Source organism: Syngnathoides biaculeatus, chromosome 5, assembly GCF_019802595.1.
Source record: "Syngnathoides biaculeatus isolate LvHL_M chromosome 5, ASM1980259v1, whole genome shotgun sequence".
Lineage (NCBI taxonomy): Eukaryota > Metazoa > Chordata > Actinopteri > Syngnathiformes > Syngnathidae > Syngnathoides > Syngnathoides biaculeatus.
In genome coordinates, this window is record NC_084644.1 from 12624427 (window position 1) to 12649532 (window position 25106).

The 25106-nt window shown below is 39.7% G+C and overlaps 2 protein-coding genes and 1 long non-coding RNA gene across 9 annotated transcripts in view; 2 read left to right on the top strand and 1 right to left on the bottom strand.

Annotated features, from left to right (window-relative positions):
* Window positions 1-6085, top strand: part of ago1 (argonaute RISC component 1) — a 33353-nt gene extending 27268 nt beyond the window's left edge. For both annotated transcript variants that reach the window (XM_061821344.1, XM_061821345.1), the window contains one exon: window positions 242-6085. In XM_061821344.1, the coding sequence (XP_061677328.1) occupies window positions 242-350 (109 nt within the window). In that variant the 3' untranslated portion in view covers window positions 351-6085. The remainder of the gene's footprint in view (window positions 1-241) is intronic.
* LOC133501511 (uncharacterized) overlaps window positions 1-24095 on the bottom strand; it is a 34845-nt gene extending 10750 nt beyond the window's left edge. The window contains exons 1-5 of one of the 6 annotated variants that reach the window (XR_009795204.1): window positions 23788-24095; window positions 22086-22215; window positions 14666-14762; window positions 6263-6367; window positions 6113-6188 (exon numbers count right to left, since the gene is read on the bottom strand). This is a non-coding gene — a long non-coding RNA (uncharacterized LOC133501511). Of the gene's footprint in view, window positions 1-6091; window positions 6189-6262; window positions 6368-14665; window positions 14763-22085; window positions 22216-23787 lie in introns of all 6 variants that reach the window. The other 5 variants (XR_009795208.1, XR_009795203.1, XR_009795205.1 and 2 more) reach the window with 5 other exon arrangements.
* The window catches only part of ago3a (argonaute RISC catalytic component 3a), a 29782-nt gene continuing 12592 nt past the window's right edge, over window positions 7917-25106 (top strand). The window contains exons 1-7 of the mRNA XM_061821348.1: window positions 7917-8633; window positions 18240-18411; window positions 19170-19290; window positions 20315-20523; window positions 22092-22228; window positions 24145-24279; window positions 24362-24449. Coding sequence (XP_061677332.1) covers window positions 8615-8633; window positions 18240-18411; window positions 19170-19290; window positions 20315-20523; window positions 22092-22228; window positions 24145-24279; window positions 24362-24449 — 881 coding nt within the window. The 5' untranslated portion in view covers window positions 7917-8614. The remainder of the gene's footprint in view (window positions 8634-18239; window positions 18412-19169; window positions 19291-20314; window positions 20524-22091; window positions 22229-24144; window positions 24280-24361; window positions 24450-25106) is intronic.

The window sequence follows — 25106 nt, forward strand, 5'->3', positions numbered from 1 at the left end:
GCATAAGGGTTGAATCCATTAAGCAAGGAATCGATTATACCACTCTGCATGCGAGTTTAAATAGTAAGTAAGTCAGTTTACCGCTAATGATGTGTTTTAGGCACCTCATGTTCCAATCAGCCCTTATTCTAATCTGAATATTCCACGGGTTTTGACATATATAATCGTCCCATTTGACTGGCAAAAATTGGATTTGTGTAAATCCAACCTTAATTTGTGGTCTTGTGTGGTCTACTTGCAGCGGGGAGGGCAGCCACGTCTCGGGTCAGAGTAATGGTCGGGACCCCCAGGCGCTAGCCAAAGCGGTCCAGATTCACCATGACACCCTGAGGACCATGTACTTCGCCTGAGCTGCGTGTCAAGCCACCCACCTCTTCCCTGGCCATGTCACTTCAACTTGAGTGGGCATGTAGCTCCCTACCACCACCACCACCACCACCTCATCCCCTTCCCTTATCCCCATGTGACTGCCCACTACTCATCCTCCACAGCCAGCCAGCCGCATCGATCCAATCTTCAAAAACACTCTTCAGCCTCATGCACTCTAAAGGTTATGAATATTATTATTGTTATTTTTAATTTGTTTTTACTTGACCAGGACTGTTGGATTTTGTTTTTTTTCCGTTGGTATTATGATCTAATATTGTATACTACCTTCACACATGCAAGTAAGTATGCAATAGAGGAGGAAAGTAGGTGGGTCACAATGCTGCCTCTTGAACACAATCCAAAGTCTGGATGCCAGTGTTCCAAAATCATTAGGATTGGGAATCCTTTGCTTACTTTTATTGTTTTTAATGTTTTTTGTTTGTTTTGTTTTTTGGGGGTACATTAGCACTTAGCGTTTAGCATGTAGATGCCTACACGTCGTAGGCTCTTGTCTTCATTTTCTTAAGCAGGTGTAGCATATCTTGGAAAATTTAGAGGGCTTTGGATAGCATAACAATAGTGGGACCACTGCGTAGAGCCAGGGACGGGGAACCTTTTTCCTCCTCCTCCCTTCTGTGTTGGTAGTCTGCAGGTTCCCCACCCCTGGTGTGTAAAAGATACTTGCACCCCATGCACCTGAACCAGCATTATTAGCCAGCCAAAAAAAGAACAAACAACCAATGGAAAAAAAAAAAGGGGGGGGCACCTGAAAAGGTAATTGGTAATTATTATTTTCGTCTGCATGCTCTTTAAGGATTTACAAGGCACTTTTTTTTGTTTAATTTACATATTGATTTAGTTTTACTTTTTATTCCAAATGGTCTCATCTTTGTACACATTTGCTCTTACCTCACGGCCCGAACAACAGAAGCACACGTTCTGAGACCATCCCTCTTCTAATGCACTTCCTCAACACTCCTCATCCTCTGCCATTGTCACCTTATTCCTCCAGCGGCACCTGCATTTGTCACTCCTCAATCCCTTAGCGCAGGGTTTCCCAAACGATCATGAGTACACCCACAAAATGGTTGGGGGAAAAAAAGACTGCAATTTTCTTTTGCAGTCGTCACTTTATGTTCAGTTACAATTTTGAAAATGAACTCTGCATTTCTATATAGCCAAAGCGGAAAAAAAAATCTTAAATGGGCCAATTAAATGAATTCCACATGAAAATAACAAACTGAAATGTTTAAAAACAAATTGTTGAAGACTAAATAGAATCATATTGGTCTAAAAAGTTAAATACAACTGAACTGTACTTAGTGATTGTTTTGCTTAGCACTTCCACTAGTCCCATACAGTGAAGAAATTAAGTATTTGAACACCTTGCTATATTGCAAGTTCTCGGACTTAGAAATCATGGAGGGGTCTGAAATTTTCATTGTCGCTGCGTGTACAGTGTGAGAGAGATAATCCAAAAAGAAAAATCCAGAAATCACAATGTATGATTTTTTTTTTTTTTAAACTGTTTGTGTGATATAGCTGCAAAAAAGTATTTGAACACCTGTCTATCAGCTACAATTCTGACCCTCAAAGACCTGTTAGTCCGCCTTTAAAAGTCCACCTCTACTCCATGTATTATCCTGAATCAGATGCACCTGTGTGAGGTCGTTAGCTGCATAAGGACACCTGTCCGCACAAAAAAAATTGTTAAAAAAATCATAGATTGTGATTTCTGGATTTTTCTTTTTATATTATCTCTCACAGTGGACATGCACCTATGATGAAAATTTCAGACCCCTCCATGATTTCTAAGTGGGAGAACTTGCAATAGGGCAGGGTGTTCAAATACTTCTTTTCTTTATTGTACTTTGATTGTAGAGATTTTGTCTGATCACTAAAACATTTTAACTACGTCTGCTATGTCGATGTAGAGTAAAACATTTTAACTACGTCTGCTATGTCGATGTACAGTATTAGACAAAATTGCTGTTTTTTTTCTTTTGTTTTGGTCATTTTGTGTGGGCAGTGCTTGACTCGGCAAAAGACACAAATTTCTAAAATCTCCACTCCAAACCCTAACCAAGAGATTTTTTTATTTTTTGTCTGATTGCTGATAAATTGTGACCACATATCCCACACACATGAAACACACTAAATTGACTTTTGTGTTAGTCATTGTGTGTAGGCGGAGCGTTACTGAAAAAATATATTGCTCACAATATAACGTTTTTTTTTTTTTTTTAACCCAGTCGCTGAATCTAGCTTGGCTTAGCAACGTGAAGTTTGATATGCATATCGATAATTAGCAGACCGACAAAAAAAGTCTCAAGAAGCCGTGCAACAAAATAATCAGGAAGTTTAGCATTTTGCGTTCATAGCGACGTCACTTTTTGATCCATCAATGTCGGCTCTTCTTATCATTGTGAAGCAGAATTCACCAAGCGTTAAGATTGTTCACCCACTAATATGGAACGTGAGCTGGGTTTAGACCATCGTGACCATTTTGACCATTTCCAGTGCTCCAAAAAATAGACTAATCCAATAGATTTTTGCCTGATTCTAACTCTATTTTAAATACTTGTATTACATTTGTAGATGACACTAAATTGGTTATTTTTGCCAATTTTTCTTCCTTTGTGACAGGAAATAATTTTTCCTCATACCACTACGGCGCCAGCTACAATGGTACCACCGTCTTGTCTACCAAACACATAAAGCTAGTAGTGGAGGCCTGTATTTCGCTTCTTGCTGTCAAGCTCACATAAGTAAAAAAGGTAAAAATACAACTTCAAGAGATTAACGGTGCCCTGTACTGCAAGAAAGGTATGGATGCACAATTTGGGAAACCCTGCCTTTTTTTAGTGTGTTAGTCAATTTCCCTTGGTGCTCCGTGTGCATGGGTGGCACGGGTAAGGGGAGTTGCGACCACTACACACCCTGCCTTTTTAACTGTGATGATAATAATGCATGTAATTCGTTGTAAAACTGGATTATCTGAGCCACCTTATTTTATTTTTTTTGTCCGGAGGGCATTTTTGCTCACCGCTGCCTGTTTGCCTCAATTGTGAAATGGTTACAAAAATTTGCTTTTTTTTTTCTACCACATCATTTGAGTATCGAGACTCTTGTGCGTGTGTGTGTTTGTGTGTGTGTGTTTGTGTGTGAGTGTGTGTGTGTGTGAGAGTGAGTGTGTGTGAGAGAGTGAGACCGAAACCCCTTTCACACAGCCTTGCGTTTTGTCAGAGGAATCAACTTCCGATAGTACATACTGCACAATTGCAATAGTATGGACCGTCTCAATCAGCCAAACTCAAGTAGCTTTGAGACCCTGTTACGGGTTGAGCAGATGACGACTGCAAATGTTTTTTTTTCTTTTTTTTTTTTTTAAATGAGAGTATCACTTTTTCCGCCCCTGGATCTGGTCCTGCCTCCAAAGATGGAAAATGTAATTTTTGTAGATGTTTTGTAGATGTTTGTTTTTTTTAATTCTCCAACTTTGTCTCCATAATTGTTTGTGTCATTTATAAATAATGGATCAACAGTTCCAGTGAATGGGGGTACAAAGCCAATTAATGAATTTTCCCATCATTGAAGGTAGTATCAGAGTTATGGTGTTATGAGTTTCTCACAGGGTTTTCCAAAAGGGGGTTAAAGTTTAACACGCACTTCTACCGCTCGATTGTGTTGAAAGCAGTTGTAGTTTGGCATTCTCCGGCCTTTTTCTATGTTGCTGTGCTCAGCTATTCAAACTGTCACGATTTTCTTCTGGCCCATGTTGTGGAAATCAGTACAACTCTCAACATCATGAGTGGCAAAATTTTAATGTCGGAAATTTTAAGCAATACTCTCTTGCTTAAGTCTTATGGCAAAATATTGTAGATGAGAGTTGAAGTGTTATGAGCGTTTCTAAGGATATTCTGCAATGCCATGACCACGGGATATGAAGTTTTAACACGGCTCAGTTTTTTGCCAAATAGTTGTTGAAAGCTATACTTCCTGCACGATATTTCCCCCCCCCCCCACCTCCTTTCACCTTCAGAAGTAGTGTCAGAGTTCAGTGTTTTGTCTCTGTTTGTAGAAGGGTCATGACAGGAACAGGGTGTTGGAAGTTTAACACCTGAGTTCTCAAAATTTTGTCGAAAGCAATTGTTCCTCCCTGGGATTTTTTTCTGCCAACCCTCCATTTTTTTCCATTGTTAGCAGTAGTGTCAGCATTCAGACGCAGGACGTTCCTTATGTGTAAGGCTTTTCCACAGTGCCACAATTGTGAAACACCACAATTTCTTGCTCCCCGCCTTTGGAGATAATGTGAGGTTGAGAGATTACAAATGTCTCTCAGCGTATTGTAGGGGAAATACGTTTTTAATACCTCACGACCCCTCACATTTGGGTGAAAAACAGTTATTGCTGTCATTTTCCCAAATTTTTCCTTTTTCAATCAGTGGGGTATCAACACTGAAAAAATGTACACTAACTTATTCGCGGATACAGAGTATACAAGTAAAAGCATGACAGCTCTGTATTGAAAAAGTGCATGTATACTTATTTCCTGCTTATATTAGGGTTAGGGTTGCGATTACTATTTGCAGGGTTTTATAAGTAATACCTAATTGAGTCGTATATTTCGATGTGAAAATTGCCAATTCTTTCTTTCACTTTCTCCGTCAAATGATTTATTGTGTCTGTCAAAGAGTTTGCCATATTGTTTCCTGTGTGGCTTATGTGCAGGGGTCTTGTGTGCAGAATAATTCCCACTCGTTGGTTTGGATTAGTTGGAAGTGATAGTTACGTACGTAAGACTCAATTGCTCTAAAAGGCCAACCATCACATAATCACATCACAACCACTTTATATGCCGATTCCACCACTCCAAGCACACTGTCTTAACTTGGTGCAACTTCGGGATGGTGACTTTTGACATGTTTTTGTTTTGGTACTGCGAATCGTAGTTGGAGTGTTTTTTTTGGTCCATTTCCCGTGATCCGGGTTAACAGGGAAAATCAAAATGATCCCAAACGTCAAATTTTAAAAGTAGATGTTGCACACTTCACACTGTTGCCATTGACTGCTGCTTGCTTGAGTCTTTATTGTCGTTTCGTTGAGGACGGATTCCGCCAATGTGAATCACATGAAAAGCGCCCCCCCCCACGTTCCCTCACTGCTGGGTGAATCGATTCAGCGTTTTTGCAGAATCGATTTTCACTTGCAAAGGGAATATTTGCAATGCTATGTTGAATCGGTATTTTTTACCCACCCCTAGTCGAAAGCAATGTTCTCTGCCCAGCATTTTTTTTTCTGCCAACCCGACTCATTTCATTCTCTCCACCTTTTTGAGGTCGTAAGAGTTGAGACGAACCGGAGGCATGTGAAGTTTTACCACCTGACATTCTACACATTTGTGTCGAAAGCACTAATCCATTATCCGTTTGCGGGATGCCTTGTCTCTGTGTGCAATCACAGCCAATTATGTATGCTTATCTCGCCTTGGGTGGGTTCTTCATAGGCGGAGGTGGGTAAAAGTTGTCTTTTTTTGCAGGATTACTGTGTGAAAGAGGCTTTGGTCCAAATGCCACCTTAGTCGTCCTCACAAAGCATTTGTGGGGTCTTTAAATCACATTTATAGACTAGACTTATATAAAAAAAAAAGCCTTTGTACGACATTTTACCAACATGTCATTGTGTTGAAGGTGATTTGTACATATAAATATATGATATTAACCTGTTATGTATTTTGGCTCACCACTTGCCAGGCCTTGTCACAGGTTTTCGAGGGGCCAATAGTCTCCCGCCCCCTCGTTCGTTCCTCACCCGCCCCTCTAAATACAATAATGATACAAAGTTTCAGGGCATTTCCTTGAAACCACTGAAACCAGATGCAGTTCTCACTCACCGAAGCCACAAAGCACCTTGCAAGAGGGGGCGGGCGGCGAGCGGGAGGGCCGGGTGGGGTGGGCGGTAACATATTGTTATGGATGACAGCCGGCAGCCTCACCATCTGACGAAGCAATATTGAAGCCACCGATCAAGAACCGTTCTTGTCATAGCACTTCCCAATAGATTTGGAACGAAGGACACTGAAGCGTTACGCTCTCTTGGCTCTGTATGTGGTAGTAGTAATGGGAACTGTTGGGGAGGGTTATTTTTTAAGAAGAAAATAAAATTGTTTTTTAAATAATGACTTTCTAGTGTTTCTGTACACTCACCCAATACATATATTATTACTATATTCATTTGACAAAAAAAGGTCATTCCAAAAAGGCATTTTGTAAAGTTTTTGGTCTTTATACAAACCAAATTCTAATGAAGTTGGGACGTTGTTAATTTTTTTATTAACCCATTCGTTGGCAGCATCCCATTTTTGGGACATCAGGATTTTCATGCGTTATATTCTTCACTATATCAAAATATTTAAGTGTTTTAATCGGAAGCCATAATTTGGTATCAGGAGAGGATAACTCATTGGTCAAAGTTAGCAGTTAAGATTTTTGGGACGAGATTATAAATGAGTAAAGTTATCGTATAACTTAACCATAAATGAAAAAGAACGGTTATTTCCTTGATTGTGGCCTATTAGACTTTTATCTCAATAAGGCAAAAAATTGCCACCCTGCCTATGAATGGGTTAAACGTACAGTAAATAAAAACAGAATACAATGATTTGCAAATCATGTTCAACCAATATTTAATTGAATACGCTACAAAGACATGCTGTATTTATATACTGTTTCATTTTCAAAATCATTTTTTTTTCTACAAATAATCATTAACTAGCAGCAACACATTCCCAAAAACCTGAGACAGGTGGCAAAAAAATTGTGATCCTGACTGACCTGAAACAGATGTTTACTCTGATTTTACCTCAGACAGTGAAAAAAATGAAATGTTTTTCCAGTGTATGTAAATGTATGTATGTATGTATATATATATATATGTATATGTATGTATGTATGTATATATATATATGTATGTATATATATATATATATGTATATATGTGTATATATATATATGTATGTATATGTATATATATATGTATATGTATATATATATATATTATATATATATATATATATATATGTATATATATATATGTATATGTATATATATATATATATATGTATGTCTTTTCACATTCATTTCAAACATACTCAGAATTACCACTTTAATCAATGACAGATTAAAAAAAATCAAAAAATAAAACTGTTGCATGTTCTAAAAGTATTAGCTGGAAATTGTTTGTGTTCAAATTTAGTTAAGTCTGTCCTGATGCATGAAAAATTTTCCAAATTGACAGTAATATGGAATAACGTAAAATGCAAGTCACGTGTAGGAGCGAAACCGACATTGAAAGCATCACCGCTTCACTGAGGACGTAACAGCACAACCGCGTAATACGACTTTAACAGGAAGTTGGGGGCGGCGCTCTGTCCGTGACGTGTCCGACGCTGAGACCGACTTGCCCATATTTAGCAGGTTCGCCGCGGACGGAGAGAGCCCCAGCGGAGGAAAGCTCGTCAGCCGCACACTTCATCTGTCATCCTCCGGAAAAAAAAAAAAAAAAATCTCAACTCTCTCGGTGTACACCGAGGACTTGACAGCTGGAATTTTTTGCCTTTCTTTTTTTTTGGGGGGGGGGGCTACCAGGTTGACGAAGACGACGAAACCGGAGTCGTGTCGCGTAATTTAGCCGGCGAAAGTGCCTGTTTTATTTCTTCCCTCCCTCATAAAAGTAACCACCAGAATTCCAGCTCGTCGCAATTGAGCTAATTCGGCTAACATTTAGCTTGTTTCTCCAACGCGTAATTGGTTATGACACTGCTTTTAACGCCCAAAAACCCGTATATTCTGCTTTATTTGTCCCATTTAACTCCGCTGAGATGACTTCCTGACCCCCAAGACACTTTTTAATCCCCCTCGAAAAGAAGGAGAGACTTATCTAGCGAGCTAAACTGAGCTAACCCGAGAGGCGCGGCGCTAGCAGCAGCGACACCCGGGATTGGACACGTCGCCAACGGAGAGGAGGAGGTAGGAGTGGCGGCCTAAAGCTTGACAGCTTCGCCCGGCCAAGGCGGGCTCTAAGAGGCCCAGAGCCCGCCACTCTGCGGGGCCACAAGCGTCGCTGAGCCGCGGGGAGACACCGGCTTGAAGGGAGGAGAAGGCGGCGGAGGAGGGCGAGGACCAGGCATTTTTTTTTTTTTTTGACTAGTGGGATCCGGGAAGTAAACCGGGCAGTGACCTCATGAATGGAAATCGGAACTACAGGTGAGACATTTTCGTCACTTTTACCCCCATTTGGTTTGACCCAGGGCCTTTCAGGTTAACAACAGGCAAAGTTGTTTACCGTAGTCAGGGGAGACTGTCACCGACACACACCGACCGGAGGCTTTTCCAAACACAGAATAACGTATCGAGTTTTCGACATTTTACGGAGTAAAGTTGGTATTTGACATGTGAAAAATTTCACGCCACATCACCAAACTCACTAAAAGGGTAATAATGTACTTTATGCCCTCTAGTGGGAAGACATTTTTCCCCTCCTGTCACTATACGACAATATCATAGATCCATGAACACAGGTCCATTAGTAAGTAAATAAATAATTGTTGGACCAATTAAATTAAATGTAATCATTTGCTGTATACCAGTGTTGGTAATAACTAGAATTTCAACCCTTATTTATGAGGGCTAGAGAGTGAAAATAAGCGAAAAATAGACCGCCCTTAAGAATCGTTTGTAATTGCTGATATGACATATTTTTCACCCAAAAGTCACTCGATTTTGACACAAAAATGCAACTTGTGGGGCAAGAGCTTGATTGTCACAAAATAATGAACGCTTGTAATCTTAGGTTTGAAGGAAAGTGATTTTAAATTGCTTTACATTTGCAAAACTGTTCAGTCATACTGTTTCCTCCTGTGTTCAGTGTGGCTTTGCAGACTGAGTTTGTAGTACAGTAAGCTTTTGTTTGCACCGGGGGTTATGTTCCAGAAAACCCACCCTGCAAATGAAATCTGTGAAGTAGAGAGTTATATATAATGATATTTAAGTTAATTAAGTTTCATATATGCATTTCAATTACAATTTATAAAGCTGCACTGAGAGAGAGACCGAGAGAGAGCGGTGTAAGTATTATTTTTCTACCCGAGGTAACCATCCACACAACTTGCTGTTTGAGCATGCCCTGCTTGAATGACATGAATTAGATCCCATGTGAGCATGGTGAGAAGAGGTGCTTTCCTGGGTTAACATATTTGCACTGTTCCTCCCTCGCTGTCCTTGCAATGTAGTTTGCAATAAACATTATGGGGACCCAGAAATAATTGCACCCATTTTAAACTACTGTATTGTAGTATTCTTCAGTCTAAGGTTGTATGTGAATTTATTTGATAAAACTGTGGCTTATATTTCAAACGGGTAAAGTTCTCACAATTTTTTTTTTTCCTGCTGCCAACTAGAACCCAATTGACCTTAATCAGTTAGACCAGGGGTGTCAAACTCATTTTTTCTCGCAGGCCACATTGCGGTTACAGATTCCCTCACAGGACGTTATGACTGTGAAACCATGAAAATCTTTCGCCTCATCGTATTTACACATTACATTTATGAACTAGTTTTGGAATCAGAAATCAAGGTTAATGGGTTTTTCAACTATCAATCCTTGTGATATCTCAATGTTATCATTTATGATATGACAATTTGAAGTTTTGGTATAGATTTGAACAAAAATCATGGAAGTTGGTACACATGATATGCCTTTGGGGACCACATAAAATCATGTGGCGGGCCTTGAGTTTGACACCTGTGAGTTGGACTATAAAGCTGGTTGTTTCGGAGATGTGCAAGTGAGTTATTGGGCGAAAAGGGCAATGTCGACAACTATTGGATTATTAATTTAAGCGATTTTTCATAGTTTTAACATGTAGAGACCTTGTTTGAATTGGAATAGTCAGAATTTCATCGTCAGATTAAATGTATTATAATAGTAAAACTGCATATTATAATAGTACTTCTTTTAAATCTGTTTTTATTCTCATAATAAAAGCATCCCTAGCTTTGGGTTTCATAACATTAAGACATTTGCAAACTTCTACTACTTTGGAAAGCAATAATAACATTTTTTGCAAATTTTCTAACATGTTCTGACCAAACTGCTGCAAGATTGTTTGGGGATGTTCATCAATAAACAATGTAGGAGCTACTTTATGGATATCTCTTATTGCGGGTGTGGTCCTAAACCTCACGATAAACAAGGAGTTACTGTATCTGCTTCTACTTTGGAAAAGAACGATCAATATCTTTGCCTTTTTTCTGACATGATGTGGACCAAATCAGCAATTGAATCATAATCAATTTGTTTGTGCTGAACTGACAATTTGAAATAAATGTCCTGCTTTCGAATAAAGTAACGGAATTGTTTTTTTCTGATTCCCTCCTCCCCCTAATTAACTATTGATATACCGTTTAAAGCTGTAAATACAGCCCTAAACAATAAATGGTAAGAGATGATTTTTGGGGGGAAAAATGTGTCCAAAATGCAAGAATTTTTATCAGCCCATATAAAATGACAAAATCTCCTAAAGTTGCTATGTTCCTATTAAACTTTGAAAATAGTTGTGTGTGTGTGTGTGTGTGTGTGTGTGTGTGTGTGTGTGTGTGTGTGTGTGTGTATATATATATATATATATATATATATATATATTCTCTCTTAAATTACAGATGTTGCAAAGCACTCTGTATTTTGTTTGGCACTTAGCTAGCCCTTTACAGTTGATCACCTAATAAGCTTTTGCCAATAACAAATTTACATTTTTCTACATCATCTTGAAGTTTACTACCTGGTTTTCTCAGGCATCAACCCCACAAGGAGCCCCCTCAGGTTACTTGGGGTGTTACAGAAAGAGCCCAAAAATTCCAGTATAAATAGTTTTTATTATGTTCGACATGGATCAGTTTGTGAATGGTGAGGTTTCACTGTATTTTCTTTGTAATGGGGGCTACTGGTGTCAATGGTCTTTCGTTTCAAGGTTGTGCGTGGCGGTCTTTTTGGAGGGGGACACTGACCCCTCCCTAACCTCATCATATTTGGTAGTGGCAAACATGCAGTGTTTACTGGTAGTATGTTAGGCCTTGAATCATTTGTAAAAAGTGTACTGCCATTGTTGAGTGCTCCACAGTGCTTGCAATTATAGCAGACATTAGGTTTATTTATTTATCCCACCTATGCACAATACCTGCTTCAGGGTTTATTTTGGATAAATTCCGGTAAGGCTGGTATCATGCAATTTCTGAGAGTGCTCAAAATGTTTTGCCCTCAATAGATTGTGGAGACAAAAAAAAAAAAAAATTCCCCTTTTTAGAGTTAAGCATGTCTTGGACACAATCTTCTAATTTCGGCAAATACAGTGCAACACATACTTTTCCTGAACTGGTTGCCAGGGTCCTCATTTCATGTTAATAGCAGAAACTGGTGTTGGGGCCTCTTTTTGTGTTTGGGCACTTGTGAAAGGAAACCCCCCCCCCCCCCCCCTAAATTATTATTGGAGTAAATGGCAACTAAAGTCATACTGATCACAAACACTGTGTTGCCTGTTACAAATTCCCACCACCTACTGTAGTCTAGAAATAATGCAAATGTCAACAGTGAGTCGTTGACAGGCAAACTCTCCCCTGCTTGTAATCCTGGTGGCGGTTAAACGGCCTAAACTACCCGGCTTTGTCCACGCTGTAATGGAAACGTTCCATTTATGTGACCGAGTAAACTGACTGGCCAGAATTTCAGTTGACATCATTTGATCTTCACCCACCTCCTCCTCTTCCTGCTCATTCGTGTCACGGCACTTCCCACGATGTGTAATGTTAGGGACTGGAAGGTGTTTTCAGAGTAACTGAGCAACTTTAGCACACAACAATAGTGTTGGAATAGCTCTGTTATCTCTCAAACCAATGAAGCAAGGCTTTTTTTTTTTTTTTTTTTTCTTTTAACATGTACAATGGAGTTTTTTTTTTTTGTTTTGTTTTTTTTTAAAAGGTGTTAGTCAGTCCCCTGCATATGTGGTTCAATATTCACAAATTTCCCCATTTGTGTTTTTCTGTGGAACCTGTCCTCAGCTGACCCACTCACCAGTTCGTTTCTTGCCTCAAGATGGCACCAAAGCCCCATCTTAAAAGGAATCAGTGTCAAGGACGTATGATGAAGTGATACATCACGACTGGTAGACCAGCTTTGTATGTCAGGGAGAAGGAAAGTTTAGTCTGGGTTGCAGTTACGCTTTCTTAGTCACGTGACGTCACATACTAAGAAAGCGTAACTGGATTGGCTGGCTGTGTTTGGTTCTGACCTGAAGTAACCCTGCCTGATGGCACAGATGGTAAATTTCAGACAACGAATTGTAGCCAGTTGAATTGTTAACATTGAAAAGTTACACTGAAATACAACTATTGAAAATGTGATCACTTTATATTTCAAATTTAAATCCTGTTTTCTGTGGCATTTCAAATTCAAATCCTGATGGCGCATATTTACTTCCATATACGAGGGTCATCATTTTCAAAATTCTCATCTGGAAGCCTCATATTTCAGGATTATGTTGTCAAGTAAGTTTTTTTAAAATTGTTTTGGAATCATAGTTTTGGCTCTCTTTACAGTTTAAACTAGCGCAAAGTCAAAGCAAAATCTCTGCCTTGGAGCTTACCAGTGATCATCTTTCCACACAGATGAATGTTACTGTAGACTTAGGTGTTAAGGGCTGCAGACAAATTCTGAATGCTTGTCCATGGCATAATATGGATTCATCATGTGCATTTCTTTTCCTTTTTAATTTCATTAACACAAGACAAAAATGTATTTTAACCAGGATCTCCATTCCTGTTGTTGATCATTTCCTCAGTTCTCACATCTCTCCTTGTGTTGAGTTATTGTGTGTGTGCTTCTGGGTTTTGCCCATGTCTGATTTTTGGAATTGTTTCATGTTCTGTGATTTTTTTTATTATTATTTTTTTTTATTTTATTTTTTTTTGGTCAGTTTTTTTTTTAATTTATTTTTTTTGGGTATTTTTTTGTATTATTATTTTTTTTATTTATTTATTTGGTACCGTTGGACTGGCTTCCCGTGTACGTCCTCTGCCTGGCAAGAAACCTTCCTAAAATCATCGCTTACGTCTCGGATTTCTGCATCTGGGTTCTACCCTTTGCCTCGTTCGTGACAAAATCAAGTTTATTTATCATCTCTTCTTATATTCCGGTCTTTCGTAATGCGAAGCGCCATCAAGAATTTTAATCTCGATATTTACGAGAGAGGTGAATTAATGAAAACTGACAAGAAAATGGTGGCACCATGTGTTGGAGATGGTAGTAAAAATATTCTGTTTAAAAAAAAAAAAAAAAAAAATGTGTGTGTGTGTGTGTGTGTGTGTGTGTGTGTGTGTGTATATATATATACATACACACACACACACACACACACACACACACCGACCCTAATTCTGACAGGAAGGAAACTGGAACCACAACATTTAATTTTTGGCCGAATTGCTTTTGTTTGCTGTAATGCTGTTACTCCAGTCATTGGTTATATTCCAAAGTCTCTACGAAATGGTGACTCATTTCTCTAAAAAAACTTATCATACCTACATCATTTCCTTGATTTTTAGAGAATTCCCTCTAGGAGATGTAAACAGTGGGCCCTCTGTAAGGTAATCATGACATTGACCCAAAATGTCTGCCACGAAGGGGCCCCCGGCAAGTGTGGTGTTTGCTCGGATGGTCGCCGTATGTGTGAATCACAGAGTTAGCTTCTAGTCAGTCTTGAGCTTTCCACTCATATCTTGATATTGCGACTGGCCCAATGGTGCCAAATGCCCCCGCCTACTGTTGTAATTTGACCTTTTTTTCGTGTCACTCTCAGACACGCACACACACACTTGTTGTAGAGAAGCAGTCGCGTGAGAACATGCAAATGAATTGCAAGACAAGTTTTGAAAGACGACACTGCTGCGTTTGTCCGAGCGGCAGACCATATTAACACCAGCTGCCGTATAAATGTGTGGGCAAGCCTCCCCCTGGCATTGAATAAGTCAAATCCGTTTTGATTTATGCCTTGTTATGCTTGCCATGTTACATTACATGAAGGACCTGCAAAGCTATACTTAGTCACAGTCTCACTGGAGACCTCACACAAGGATTATTCTGATTCATATTACGTGTGTAAACGTTTGTGTTTAGGTTTTCAGTATAGTCATGATGTTGTGGCACACTCGCCTGACTTTGGTGTGGACAGCGTGGGTTCAGTTCTTACTCAATGACCGGAATGTGAATGGATGTCCCTTTGTATGTGCATTTGAGTTCTGCTGCAGGACAACGATCCAAAACACACCAGCAACTCATCTGAATGGCTTAAAAAAAAAAAAAAAACATTAAATATAATGAGGGTCTCAAAGATGATGACAAAATAAACTATCTGATACTTGAGTATCAGGTTCTACTGCCCTCTTTTTGAAGAATCTACAGTACAAAAGCTCATTTGTGTGCAGGGGGTTGTTGTTTCTGTCCTGATAAAAGCTAAGCTAACTCGGGGCGAATAAAGTAGGTTTGAAGGATTGATCATCATTTCAAGGACTTTTGAAAAATCATAAAATTAGCCAGTTGTAGAGCGTTGGCCTCACAATTCTGAGGACTGGGGTTCAAATCCTGGCCCCGCTTGTGTGGAGTTTACATGTTCTCTCCATACCTGCATAGGTTTTCTTAAGGCACTGGTTTCCTTCTACATCCCAAAAATATGCATTGATTGGAGACTCTAAATTCCCCTTGCGTGTGATTTGTGAGTACAACTGTTGTCTGTCTCCATGTGCCCTTTGATTGACCGGCACCCAGTTCAGGAATTCTCAAAGAATTTTGATAGTGACAGTCAAGGACAGGGGGTAGGTACATTTGTACATATGTTCCCTGGCTATGCTGTGGCAAGCACACAAAGTAAGTTGAGAGAGCTGGTCTGGTTGAGGCACAGGTGGATTTGATGGAAAAAGGAGTCAGGAAACAAGTTTCAAGTACAAGGCGACCCAGAACTTTGGGTCTCCCTTCCTAATGTGGCTTTGTCTGTAGGCTGCCCAAACATATCCTGGGGTAGCTTGGCGTATTGGCCGGGTAGCCTGTGGCAGGGCAAGGTCAGATGCGTCCCCGCCACCTGATGGTGAGGAGTTGGACTTTCTGGCTTAGCCAGGTTCTTCCAAGATGGACCCCTCTCTGTTCTTATGAAAGGTGAAGGAGTGACCGAGAGCCATCAAGCCTCTAAAGGGGCTACTTTTAGATGTTTGTCATGAGTGACAGTTTGGTTTTTAGCACTACTTCCATCCCAAGATCCTCCATCCTGGATTATTTGTGCTTTTAAACCAGTCGGAATAAAAGCTTATTGGATCTAAGATAATGAAACCAGGTTCTAGCTTTGTACTGTCATGTACACCCTGTTTAATCCATGTAATGAGTGTTTTAAATTGGTGTAGGTGCTGAGAGGATTATTTGCAATGTTGTATTTGTGTTGTGGGGTGAAACATCTCATCCGGTTCAGTTGACAAACAGGTTTGACATCAGAGATTCAAATTTGAGGAAATACTATTACCAGTGACATTAATGTGATGGTACAGCATTCACCCAAAGTTCTTGGAATATTAAAACAGAAACATTTAGTGAGAACATGTTGCAGTATCTCTCAATAGTCACTTGGTGTCGTTGGTGTTCCACCAATTGTCCCAGACCATCCTTTGTCTGAGCTGCTTATCCTCACAAGGATTGTGGGAGTGTTGGAGCCTATTCCAGCCATCTGCGGCCATGAACTGGTTGCCAGCCAACCACAAGGCACATACAAACAACCATTCGCACGCACATTCACACTTATTGGCAATTTAGGTTCTTCGATTAACCCACCGTACATGGTTTTGGGATGTGAGAGGAAACCGTAGTGCCTCGCCACCCAGGCAGGCCAACCAGGTGAGAACATGCAACCTCCATACGGGCGGGGCTGGGATTTGAACCCCGGTCCTCAGAACTGTGTGGCGACACTTTTTTACATTTTTAATGTTTTTTGCCCATGTTTGTCCTGTTTGCCTTTCAGGTAAAACAATGGAAAGATTTGTAACCAGTTTCTGCCAGAACAATTTTATTGCCACATTGGAATTTCAGGGCTTCCTCTGGGATTTGAAAAATAAATGGAAAAACTTGTTTAAGAATTGATCAGTCGAACAGAACAAGTTTTCTAGAAAAGGAAGAGCGCAAAGACAAAGGACTGGTTGTAAACAAAGTGAAAGGGGGAAAAATACAAAATAAATCATTAGATAGCTACAATAAGGAAACATTATATCTAGATATTCCCTGGAGCTGATTCGCTACACCTTGTGAGTGAAGGATAGGATAGGACAAAGACAGGAAAAGAAGCATGCAGGACAGGGTCATGAATCTGGCTACACAACTGAAATTGTAAGTAAATTATAACAGTCTGTAGAACAAAAGTGTAAGTGCGATGATACACCAATAAGTTGTGTAATTGAAGTTGTCGTAACAAGTTTGTGGCCCCACACCCAGCCAGATGCTCTGTCATATTCACCATATCTGTTCTCCATTTTTTTTGTGCCTCAGACAGGTGCTTGAAGAGAATTACCATAACTTTTCATGCTTTGTGTGTGTTTTTCGGTGGGGGTGGCAGGATTTCCAGACTTCCCCTTGAAAATGCAGGTCACTGATTGTAAACAAGCACAGCTTCAGTCAAGACTTGTTTTGGTAGTTTTTGTTTTGTTCCCCCTCCGTGTGGGCCTCAAAATCCCTCACCCCACGCACATGTGAGTCAAATCAGTGATTTTTTTTTTACTTACAAACCACTCAATTTTGGGGCGAACGGCGTTGAACACAAATGGGACGTTGACTTAGTTTGGTGACTTAAAATGTAAAATACTCTAAAATAGCTAAGACATGAGCACAACATGTTTAAGCCACGTGGGTTTTTTGTATTTTTTTTTTTGTGAGGTGGCAAAGGGAGTCAGAGGGTGACTCATGTGTAAGACATCTTAGTGCGCTAAAATACGTTTGGGTCCCAGAGTGTTGACGTGTGTGTGTGTGTGTGTGTGTGTGGGGGGGGGGCTTTTTTGTGTTTGAAAATGTCACTCACAGTTCACCCCCCCCCCAAAAAAAAGTAGCACCTATGTTGATTGTGACATTTGGAATTTCTAAGGTGTTTATCAGTTATGTTTTCTCTGTTGGGTTTTTTCTGAAGGTCAGTGAAAAGCTTAAAATAAAATTTCATGGCTCATATTTAAATTCATTTTTCTAATGTATTGTTTGTGATTGCATTTTGAATTAAATTTTAAGTGAGCTTATTTGTGTGTATATGTTGCTGCATCTTTTTTATTGAAAATAGTCATTCTTTGAAATGTCTACACATAGATGCCTGTTACCAGTATATGGGGTTTCCCATTGTCTTAGCATTAAACTGGCAGACTTAAGGCAAAGTTAGGTTTCTTTTACTGACACAATGTGCAGGGTTTTTTTTTCGGGTTTTTTTTCTGTTTGACAGAAAACCTTAAACTGAGTGACAGCCTGTATTTTATTAGATGTGTTCAGTATGCCAAATAGCTGCTTGTTCTGGAGTGAGCTGACCTAAAGACCATACTTTTATTTAGGGGGGACACACGTATCTCAAGGTGCCGCTAAATTAAAAATGTGACTTTGTCTATCAAAAATGTCTCAAAATATTTATATTTTCAAATGTGATAATATTGAGTCCGTACCGCCTACTCCTACTAGTTATATTCAATGATGCATCCCAAATTAGATTTTGATGCTGCCCATATGAGTGAGCCTCATATACTTGTCCCCATTTTGTACAGGAGCCGTTGGGGCCCAGTCCCTGTTTGCCATGCCTCGGCGGCCCGGCTATGGCACCATGGGAAAGCCCATCAAGCTGTTGGCCAACTGCTTCCAAGTGGAGATCCCCAAGATGGACGTCTACCTCTACGAGGTGGACATCAAGCCTGACAAGTGCCCGCGGCGTGTCAATCGGTAAGAGTCTCCTCCGGGAGACTTCGTGTTTTTTATGCTCAATACACACAGACTACTGGACTGTTTTTGTCAACATTTTGCCCTTTTTGACCAAGGACATCAAATGCCAGACTATTTTATGATTTATAAGATTATCCTTTGGTGTGACGTGTCCGGATTTGTCCTGATAATAGGATCTGAATCATTTTGGGCCCAACAATGATGAAAGTATTCAATACTAACAACCAGAAACTGTTGTCTCAGGAAAGCCTACGTTTCCCCGAGTCATGGCGCTGTGAGTTGTCATGTCAAACAGAATGTTGTCAATCAAGAAGCGACCTTACTGATGAACAACAAAGTTGCAGTAAATAGTTATAGATGTCTTCTTTTTTTTTGAATAAAAGTGAGTTTCTCAGACAGCAAAATTTCTTATTTTGTCAACATTGCCGTTCTACATAAATCCATTCTTTAGTCCCCGCTCATCTTCCTACATAAATCCATTCTTTAGTCCCCGCTCATCTTCGTTTTTGTGAGAACACGTGTACCTCAGATGTCATGTTCCCAGATCCACAGTGAACCAGTCTTTGTCTGTGTTGAGAATATCAGAGCACACCACATGCAATGTGACCAAAACTATTATATGGCTATTTTTCTCTGTATGTTTGGGTTTTTTCAATCGAAAAAAGTCATCTTTTTAAGACTCGAAATAACCTTACGTATGTACCAAGCCTTAGATGTGATCACGTGGAGTGTAAATATACTGTGGGTGTTTGTCACAGGGAGGTAGTGGACTCCATGGTGCAGCACTTCAAGGTGACCATCTTTGGGGATCGCAGGCCAGTCTACGATGGCAAGAGGAGTCTGTACACGGCCAACCCGCTGCCTGTGGCGCCCACGGGGGTCAGATAACCACTACCAACACACACAAATGTATAAGCAGAACTCTAACCACAATATACTCCTACCTTAACTTGGGTAACACAGATGGTTGTGATAGACAATAGTATAGGGACACTGCTGGAGTCATTGCTTTGAATGTGAGTGCACAAACAGAAATCTGGTCTGTATTCTCCTTATTTTCTTCATTTCTTCATCATCTCTCCTTCCTCTTTCTCCTTTGCCTTCTACTTCTCCTTTTCCACTATCTTCACCTTCTCATTGCCCTCTTCTCATTACTCTTCTCACCTTGTTCTTCCCCACTTCCTGCTCATTGTTCTCCTCATGCATCGTTTTTGCTTCTCATCCTTTTATTTTTGTCCTCATTCTCTTCCTAGATTTCTTCTCCCCACCACCTCTACTGAACCTACCTGAACTATTTTTTTCTCATCCTTTTTTTCTTTCTCATCACTCACGTTTCCCCTCATCTTACTCGGATTCTTCTTTCTCATTGTGTTTTCTAATTCTAATCTGTCCTTTCTTTTTTTTCCCTCCTTTTTCGCCTACTCTTTGGTCCTCATGTCCTCTTCTTGCATTGTACTTTTCACCTACTTCTGCTCCTCTTCCCCTCTGCCTATCCTACCTCTCCTTGGTCTTTTTTCTGTTCATGTTCTTCTCCTTTTACATATTCCTCCTTTTCCCCTTCTTACTCCTTTTTGTAATCTTCCTCTTATCTACTTGTCACAAAGCTTTCCACTTAAAACCCATCTTTGAGGCTCCTCTTACTTTTTATGTGTCACAAAATAATAGAAGGAAAGGCCAAACACGTGCCCAAAGATAATCCCTTTTATGCTTTCTGTGACCTTTCCTTTCCATTCTTTTCAGCGAATTCCAAACACAATCACCTCTGGCTATATTGTACTTTTTTGCCGTTAGCTACACAGGACTCAGGCAGAATCCCAACAGAAAAACACTACTACCCTCTTCTCATATAGAGAAAAATAAATAACCTCAGGTCTATTTTAACTTTTTCTATTCTCACTCCCAGGTGGACTTGGATGTAACTCTGCCAGGCGAGGGGGGCAAAGATCGTCCTTTCAAGGTGTCAATCAAGTTTGTCTCTCTAGTGAGCTGGCACATGCTGCATGAGGTTCTAACGGGGCGCAGCATGCCTGAGCCGCTGGAGCTGGACAAACCGATTAGCACCAACCCAGTGCATGCCGTGGATGTGGTGCTGAGACACCTGCCGTCCATGAAGTAAGTTTCACATTGTCCCTGTGACTGCTATTAAGGAAGGTTTTTTTTGTTTTTTTGTGTGTGTGTGCGCAATTTAATGTTGTCTTGCATAAACCTGTATTTATAGCAGCAGTTTTTTTTCCCCCCCACAATATAGAGTGAGTGGTACCATGACTTAAAGAGTCATGACCTGTGACTTTCTATATAACATTTTAACCCAAAGGGAGTGGGTCTTGAACATATTCCCCGAGGGAACAGGGTTTTCGTGTTGTCAATCCGCTAAACATCCACCCACTATGTCCAGACGGAAATCAAACCTGGCGCAAATGGGAATCTCATTTGCTCCAGCCAGGCCGTCTTCTAACCCGATATCACTTTCCTAAGCTCTGCAAAGAGCAATCATAAAGATCTCACTATGGCTTCAATAAAGCTTTATCCAAACGTGGATCTATCTTTCATTTGGGTTTGTTTACAGAGTCTACGCTATCTCACTGGAATCCTGACACATTGTCACATTGGACGATGTGCGCCTTTTACTCCTCGGTATCACAATGCAGTACAATATGAGCTTGCCACCTCCCTTATGTCTGCTAATACTGTTGACTGTAAACACCAGTCAGCTTTCAGAGCAGCTTTCAATAGACCATGTTATCATTTTCATGAAGGATGGACAATGAAAATTCTTATTGTGATTTATCAATTCTGTAAAATTAATACAAATAAATGACTGATGCTGCCCTTGATATTTATAAAAATACCTCCATTAATTGATTAAACTATATCCTGTATACCACAAAGTATGATCTTCAAACACTAATATTTCAAACTTCTGTCTCAACATTGCCCTGAAAAGTTAAGGTCTTGTATACTATTTCTCTGTTTGTCACTAACCTCACACCTTTGTCCTTTCCTGTGTAATTTGTGTGGTGTAACTTTATGTGATTTGAGTTGTGTGAGTGGGGAAAGGGGAACTTGCCTTCTAATGTGCCTTTTTTTTTTTTTAACTTTTGTTTTAATGGCGGTATTATTTTCAAGTACAACAAAATGAAACTAATTAAAAACGGGTCCGTATACTGCAGTAGGCTATAAATACACATGCGTTTGGCATCTGACATTAAGTTATACTCTAGTGCATGTATCTTGGATTTTTGTATTAAATTAAGCTATGACTTTCCTTCTGACATCCTTGGCCATTAGCTGTCAAGTAAAAAAAATTAGCCACTGAGGATGCATTCTTCATGAAGCCTGGCCATGTGAGATGTAAAAAAATTAATACAGCCAAAAACTCATACAGCACAAGAAGAGGGATGTCTAATTAAACATGATCAAACATTTTCACTGCAATAAGATTTGTGACATCTATTAACCTGATGGTTAAGCTAGCTAGAGAAAGGTGCTGCTGTTTGCAAAACCTGCAAATATTTAAACATTGACAAAAAAGTAGCAGGAATTGTCTCCATTTTTTTTTTTGAACCCCAGGGGCACACAATTTGGCACCAAACAATCCAGATTTAATCAATGCAAAATATGACCACTCTCCTTAACATCGCTGATTACACAATTCACATTTAGACATTTCCTACCTGTAGATATACGCCGGTGGGCCGCTCCTTCTTCTCGTCTCCGGAGGGCTATGATCATCCTCTGGGCGGAGGCCGGGAGGTGTGGTTCGGCTTCCACCAATCGGTGCGTCCTGCCATGTGGAAGATGATGCTAAACATTGACGGTAAGTGGCAGGTTGTTTACTACTGTATCACACTTATGACAAGGAATATTGAAATGATGGGTGTGTACATTTGCGGCTGTAAGGAAGCTGTAATTGGTTGCTGTGGAAACAAGGCGTGTGTGTGAGAGATGGCCATGACAAGTGCCTGTGCACAGTTGTGTGTATGTGTGTGTGTGCGTGTGCATGAAATTGCCGTTTGTGAGATTTTTATTTTTATTTTTTTTGCTCTTGCATGTAGGGCTGCAACTAATGATTTGAATCTTAATCTGGCAATATTTTTAGATTAATCGAAGTTTTTTTTTTTTGTTTTTTTTTGTATTTTTATTCATGTTTTAAAGTTGAAACAAAGTGACTATGATTTAAGTTAGTTTTTTGGTTTTAACATCAGAAAATCGATGTAAAGAATTACCGGTAATCAATCAAAATACTTGTAACTTGGCAGATGTTTTTAGTGTTCCGTTAAATGTCCCCTTTAGTCGTCATTCCTCCCCACCCATAATCTTTTATGTCCTTGTAGCTTGTTTGAAAGATATTTTGGGTTGGTAAGCCCTAGAATGTCCCCTTTTAACCTATTCTATTGGTCTTTCATGCCTAACAGTTGAAACAGGCGGAATTCTCAGTAATATGGGAAATGTAAAAAAGATTTGCGCTGATTGGATCACTCATCTTCCTCATTTGTAAATATGGAAAACAGCTTCGCTGTCCATAATAAGGAACATGATCTGAAATGGGACATGGGTGACTAGTGAGGCTACATGGTATGGAAAATGAATGGATGGATGGCTATTATGAGATTATGCTCTTCAACCGCTCCCGTTCATTTGAAATGAACCTTCCGCGATGATCATTGCTGGCAACAAAGGTATAAGATATAAATGCATTTAGAATTTTTTTTTTTTTACAATTATTGCTTTAATAGAATACTGAAGCTTTCCAGAAGCTAGGATATCCAGCAGGTCTGATCGCACTTCTTAATCATTAAGTGACACTGTTGAGATGACATGACGACAGCTGCAGCGGGCACACACACAAATGTGCAAACTGTACTAGCACTTAAACAGAATAAGTATAAAAGTGACTAAGTATCCTTTTCCTCATTTAGGACATTAAACTCATTCACAAATTTTTGAAATTTTGAGTTCCTGGCACTATAGTTACAATATTCTGTGAATATCGGGTGAATGATGTTGATTTTGAAAGCTGGTTCAGTATTATTTGTGCCTATGCATAGCCTGAGTGGTTCTATTTTTTTTTTCTTTTTTTTTTTTTAAGATTATGAACAAAAACAAATACAAACATTGATGAATGACAAATTTTGTGTCACGTGCTTACACAGGCTTTTAAGGCACAAATCTTTTCACGTGTGCGGTTTGTGACTGAAGCAATTAGTGATTTGTGAAGGCAGGATATTTTTACACTATACTCGGTATACTCGGTTGATCCGCCTTGTATGCGGTGAAAGCAGTTGGACACCTCTCCAAACAAAACACCAATTCCCACAATGTTACAATGTACACTTTATCAAAAGGTAGTGCTACCTAATTTGAGTCTCTGCTTACCTTGTTGCCTTGAAAATCGTAGATCAGATGTCAAGTCATAGGCAAAGAAAACTTGGTGTGATAGTGGCATTCTGTAAATTGGTGAGACTGTTTGGTCACAGCAGTAGGGCACAAATTCAGAATAACGCTCCCATATTCATTTGTAGAAAAAGGCAGGTCACAAAAATTGTACTTGGTGGTTTAATTTCACTTGATAGATGGACAGGCACTACAGAGACACACCTATTTGTATACAACACTTTAAAGCATACAGTTTACATAACTGTACCCTTGAAGTCCTTGGATGCGAGCTGCTTTGTTTCGTTTATAATAAGTTAGCTGTATAAGCCATGACATCCCTTGTCTTTTATCTGGCAGTGTCAGCCACCGCCTTCTACAAAGCCCAGCCGGTCATCCAGTTCATGTGCGAAGTACTGGACATCCACAACATAGATGAGCAACCCCGCCCTCTCACTGACTCGCACCGGGTCAAATTCACCAAAGAAATCAAAGGTAAAGAAGCAAATGTGTAGGACAACTCATCTTCCCAAGTTACTTGTGGTTGAGAGAAGCTTTTTTTTTTTTTAATTGTTAGGTTTGAAGGTGGAAGTGACACACTGTGGAACCATGCGAAGGAAGTATCGTGTCTGCAACGTGACCCGCAGGCCGGCCAGCCATCAAACGTGAGTCACCCTTGGGGCCTGGCATAAGGCAAACCGGTTTCTGTGGTCATCCAGACAGGGGCTGTTAAGACCAGCTACACAAAAAACTCAGCAAACCAGATGCTCTGCGACTTGCTCATTACGGAGTCAGCATTAGTCATCCAGTTGGGAAACAACCATTATCCGGTTGTCATCTTGAAGGCCTCATTTATTTTTTAAATGTCTCAAAAAGGAATAGTTTAAGCACGAATGATTTGTCACTTGCAGTTCCACATCAACATTAAACTCCAGTTTTAAATTACATTTGTGTAATTAAAAGTGCGTGAATATGTATATTTTAATTAAGAATTTCATTTAAAGCTCCCGTTTGTTTCTCAGGGAAAACGATAATGATGCCCTTGTGTGTTTAACTATCCAAAAGTTAATGCTTTCAAGCGGTTTTAAAAAAAGAAAAAAAAAATCAACTGCAATTAATCATTCTAATTTTTTTTTTTATCCCAAAATGATGAGAAAAGCTCTCAATTTGAGATTTTCTTTTTAAACCATTATAATTGTGGCAGATTGAAGATCCCATCTGTCCGTTGTCCATACTGCTTAATCTTTACTTGGGTGACTGATGTGTTGGAGCCCATCCCAGTTGACTCTTGGTGAGAGGCAGGGTACAGTCAATCGAAAAAC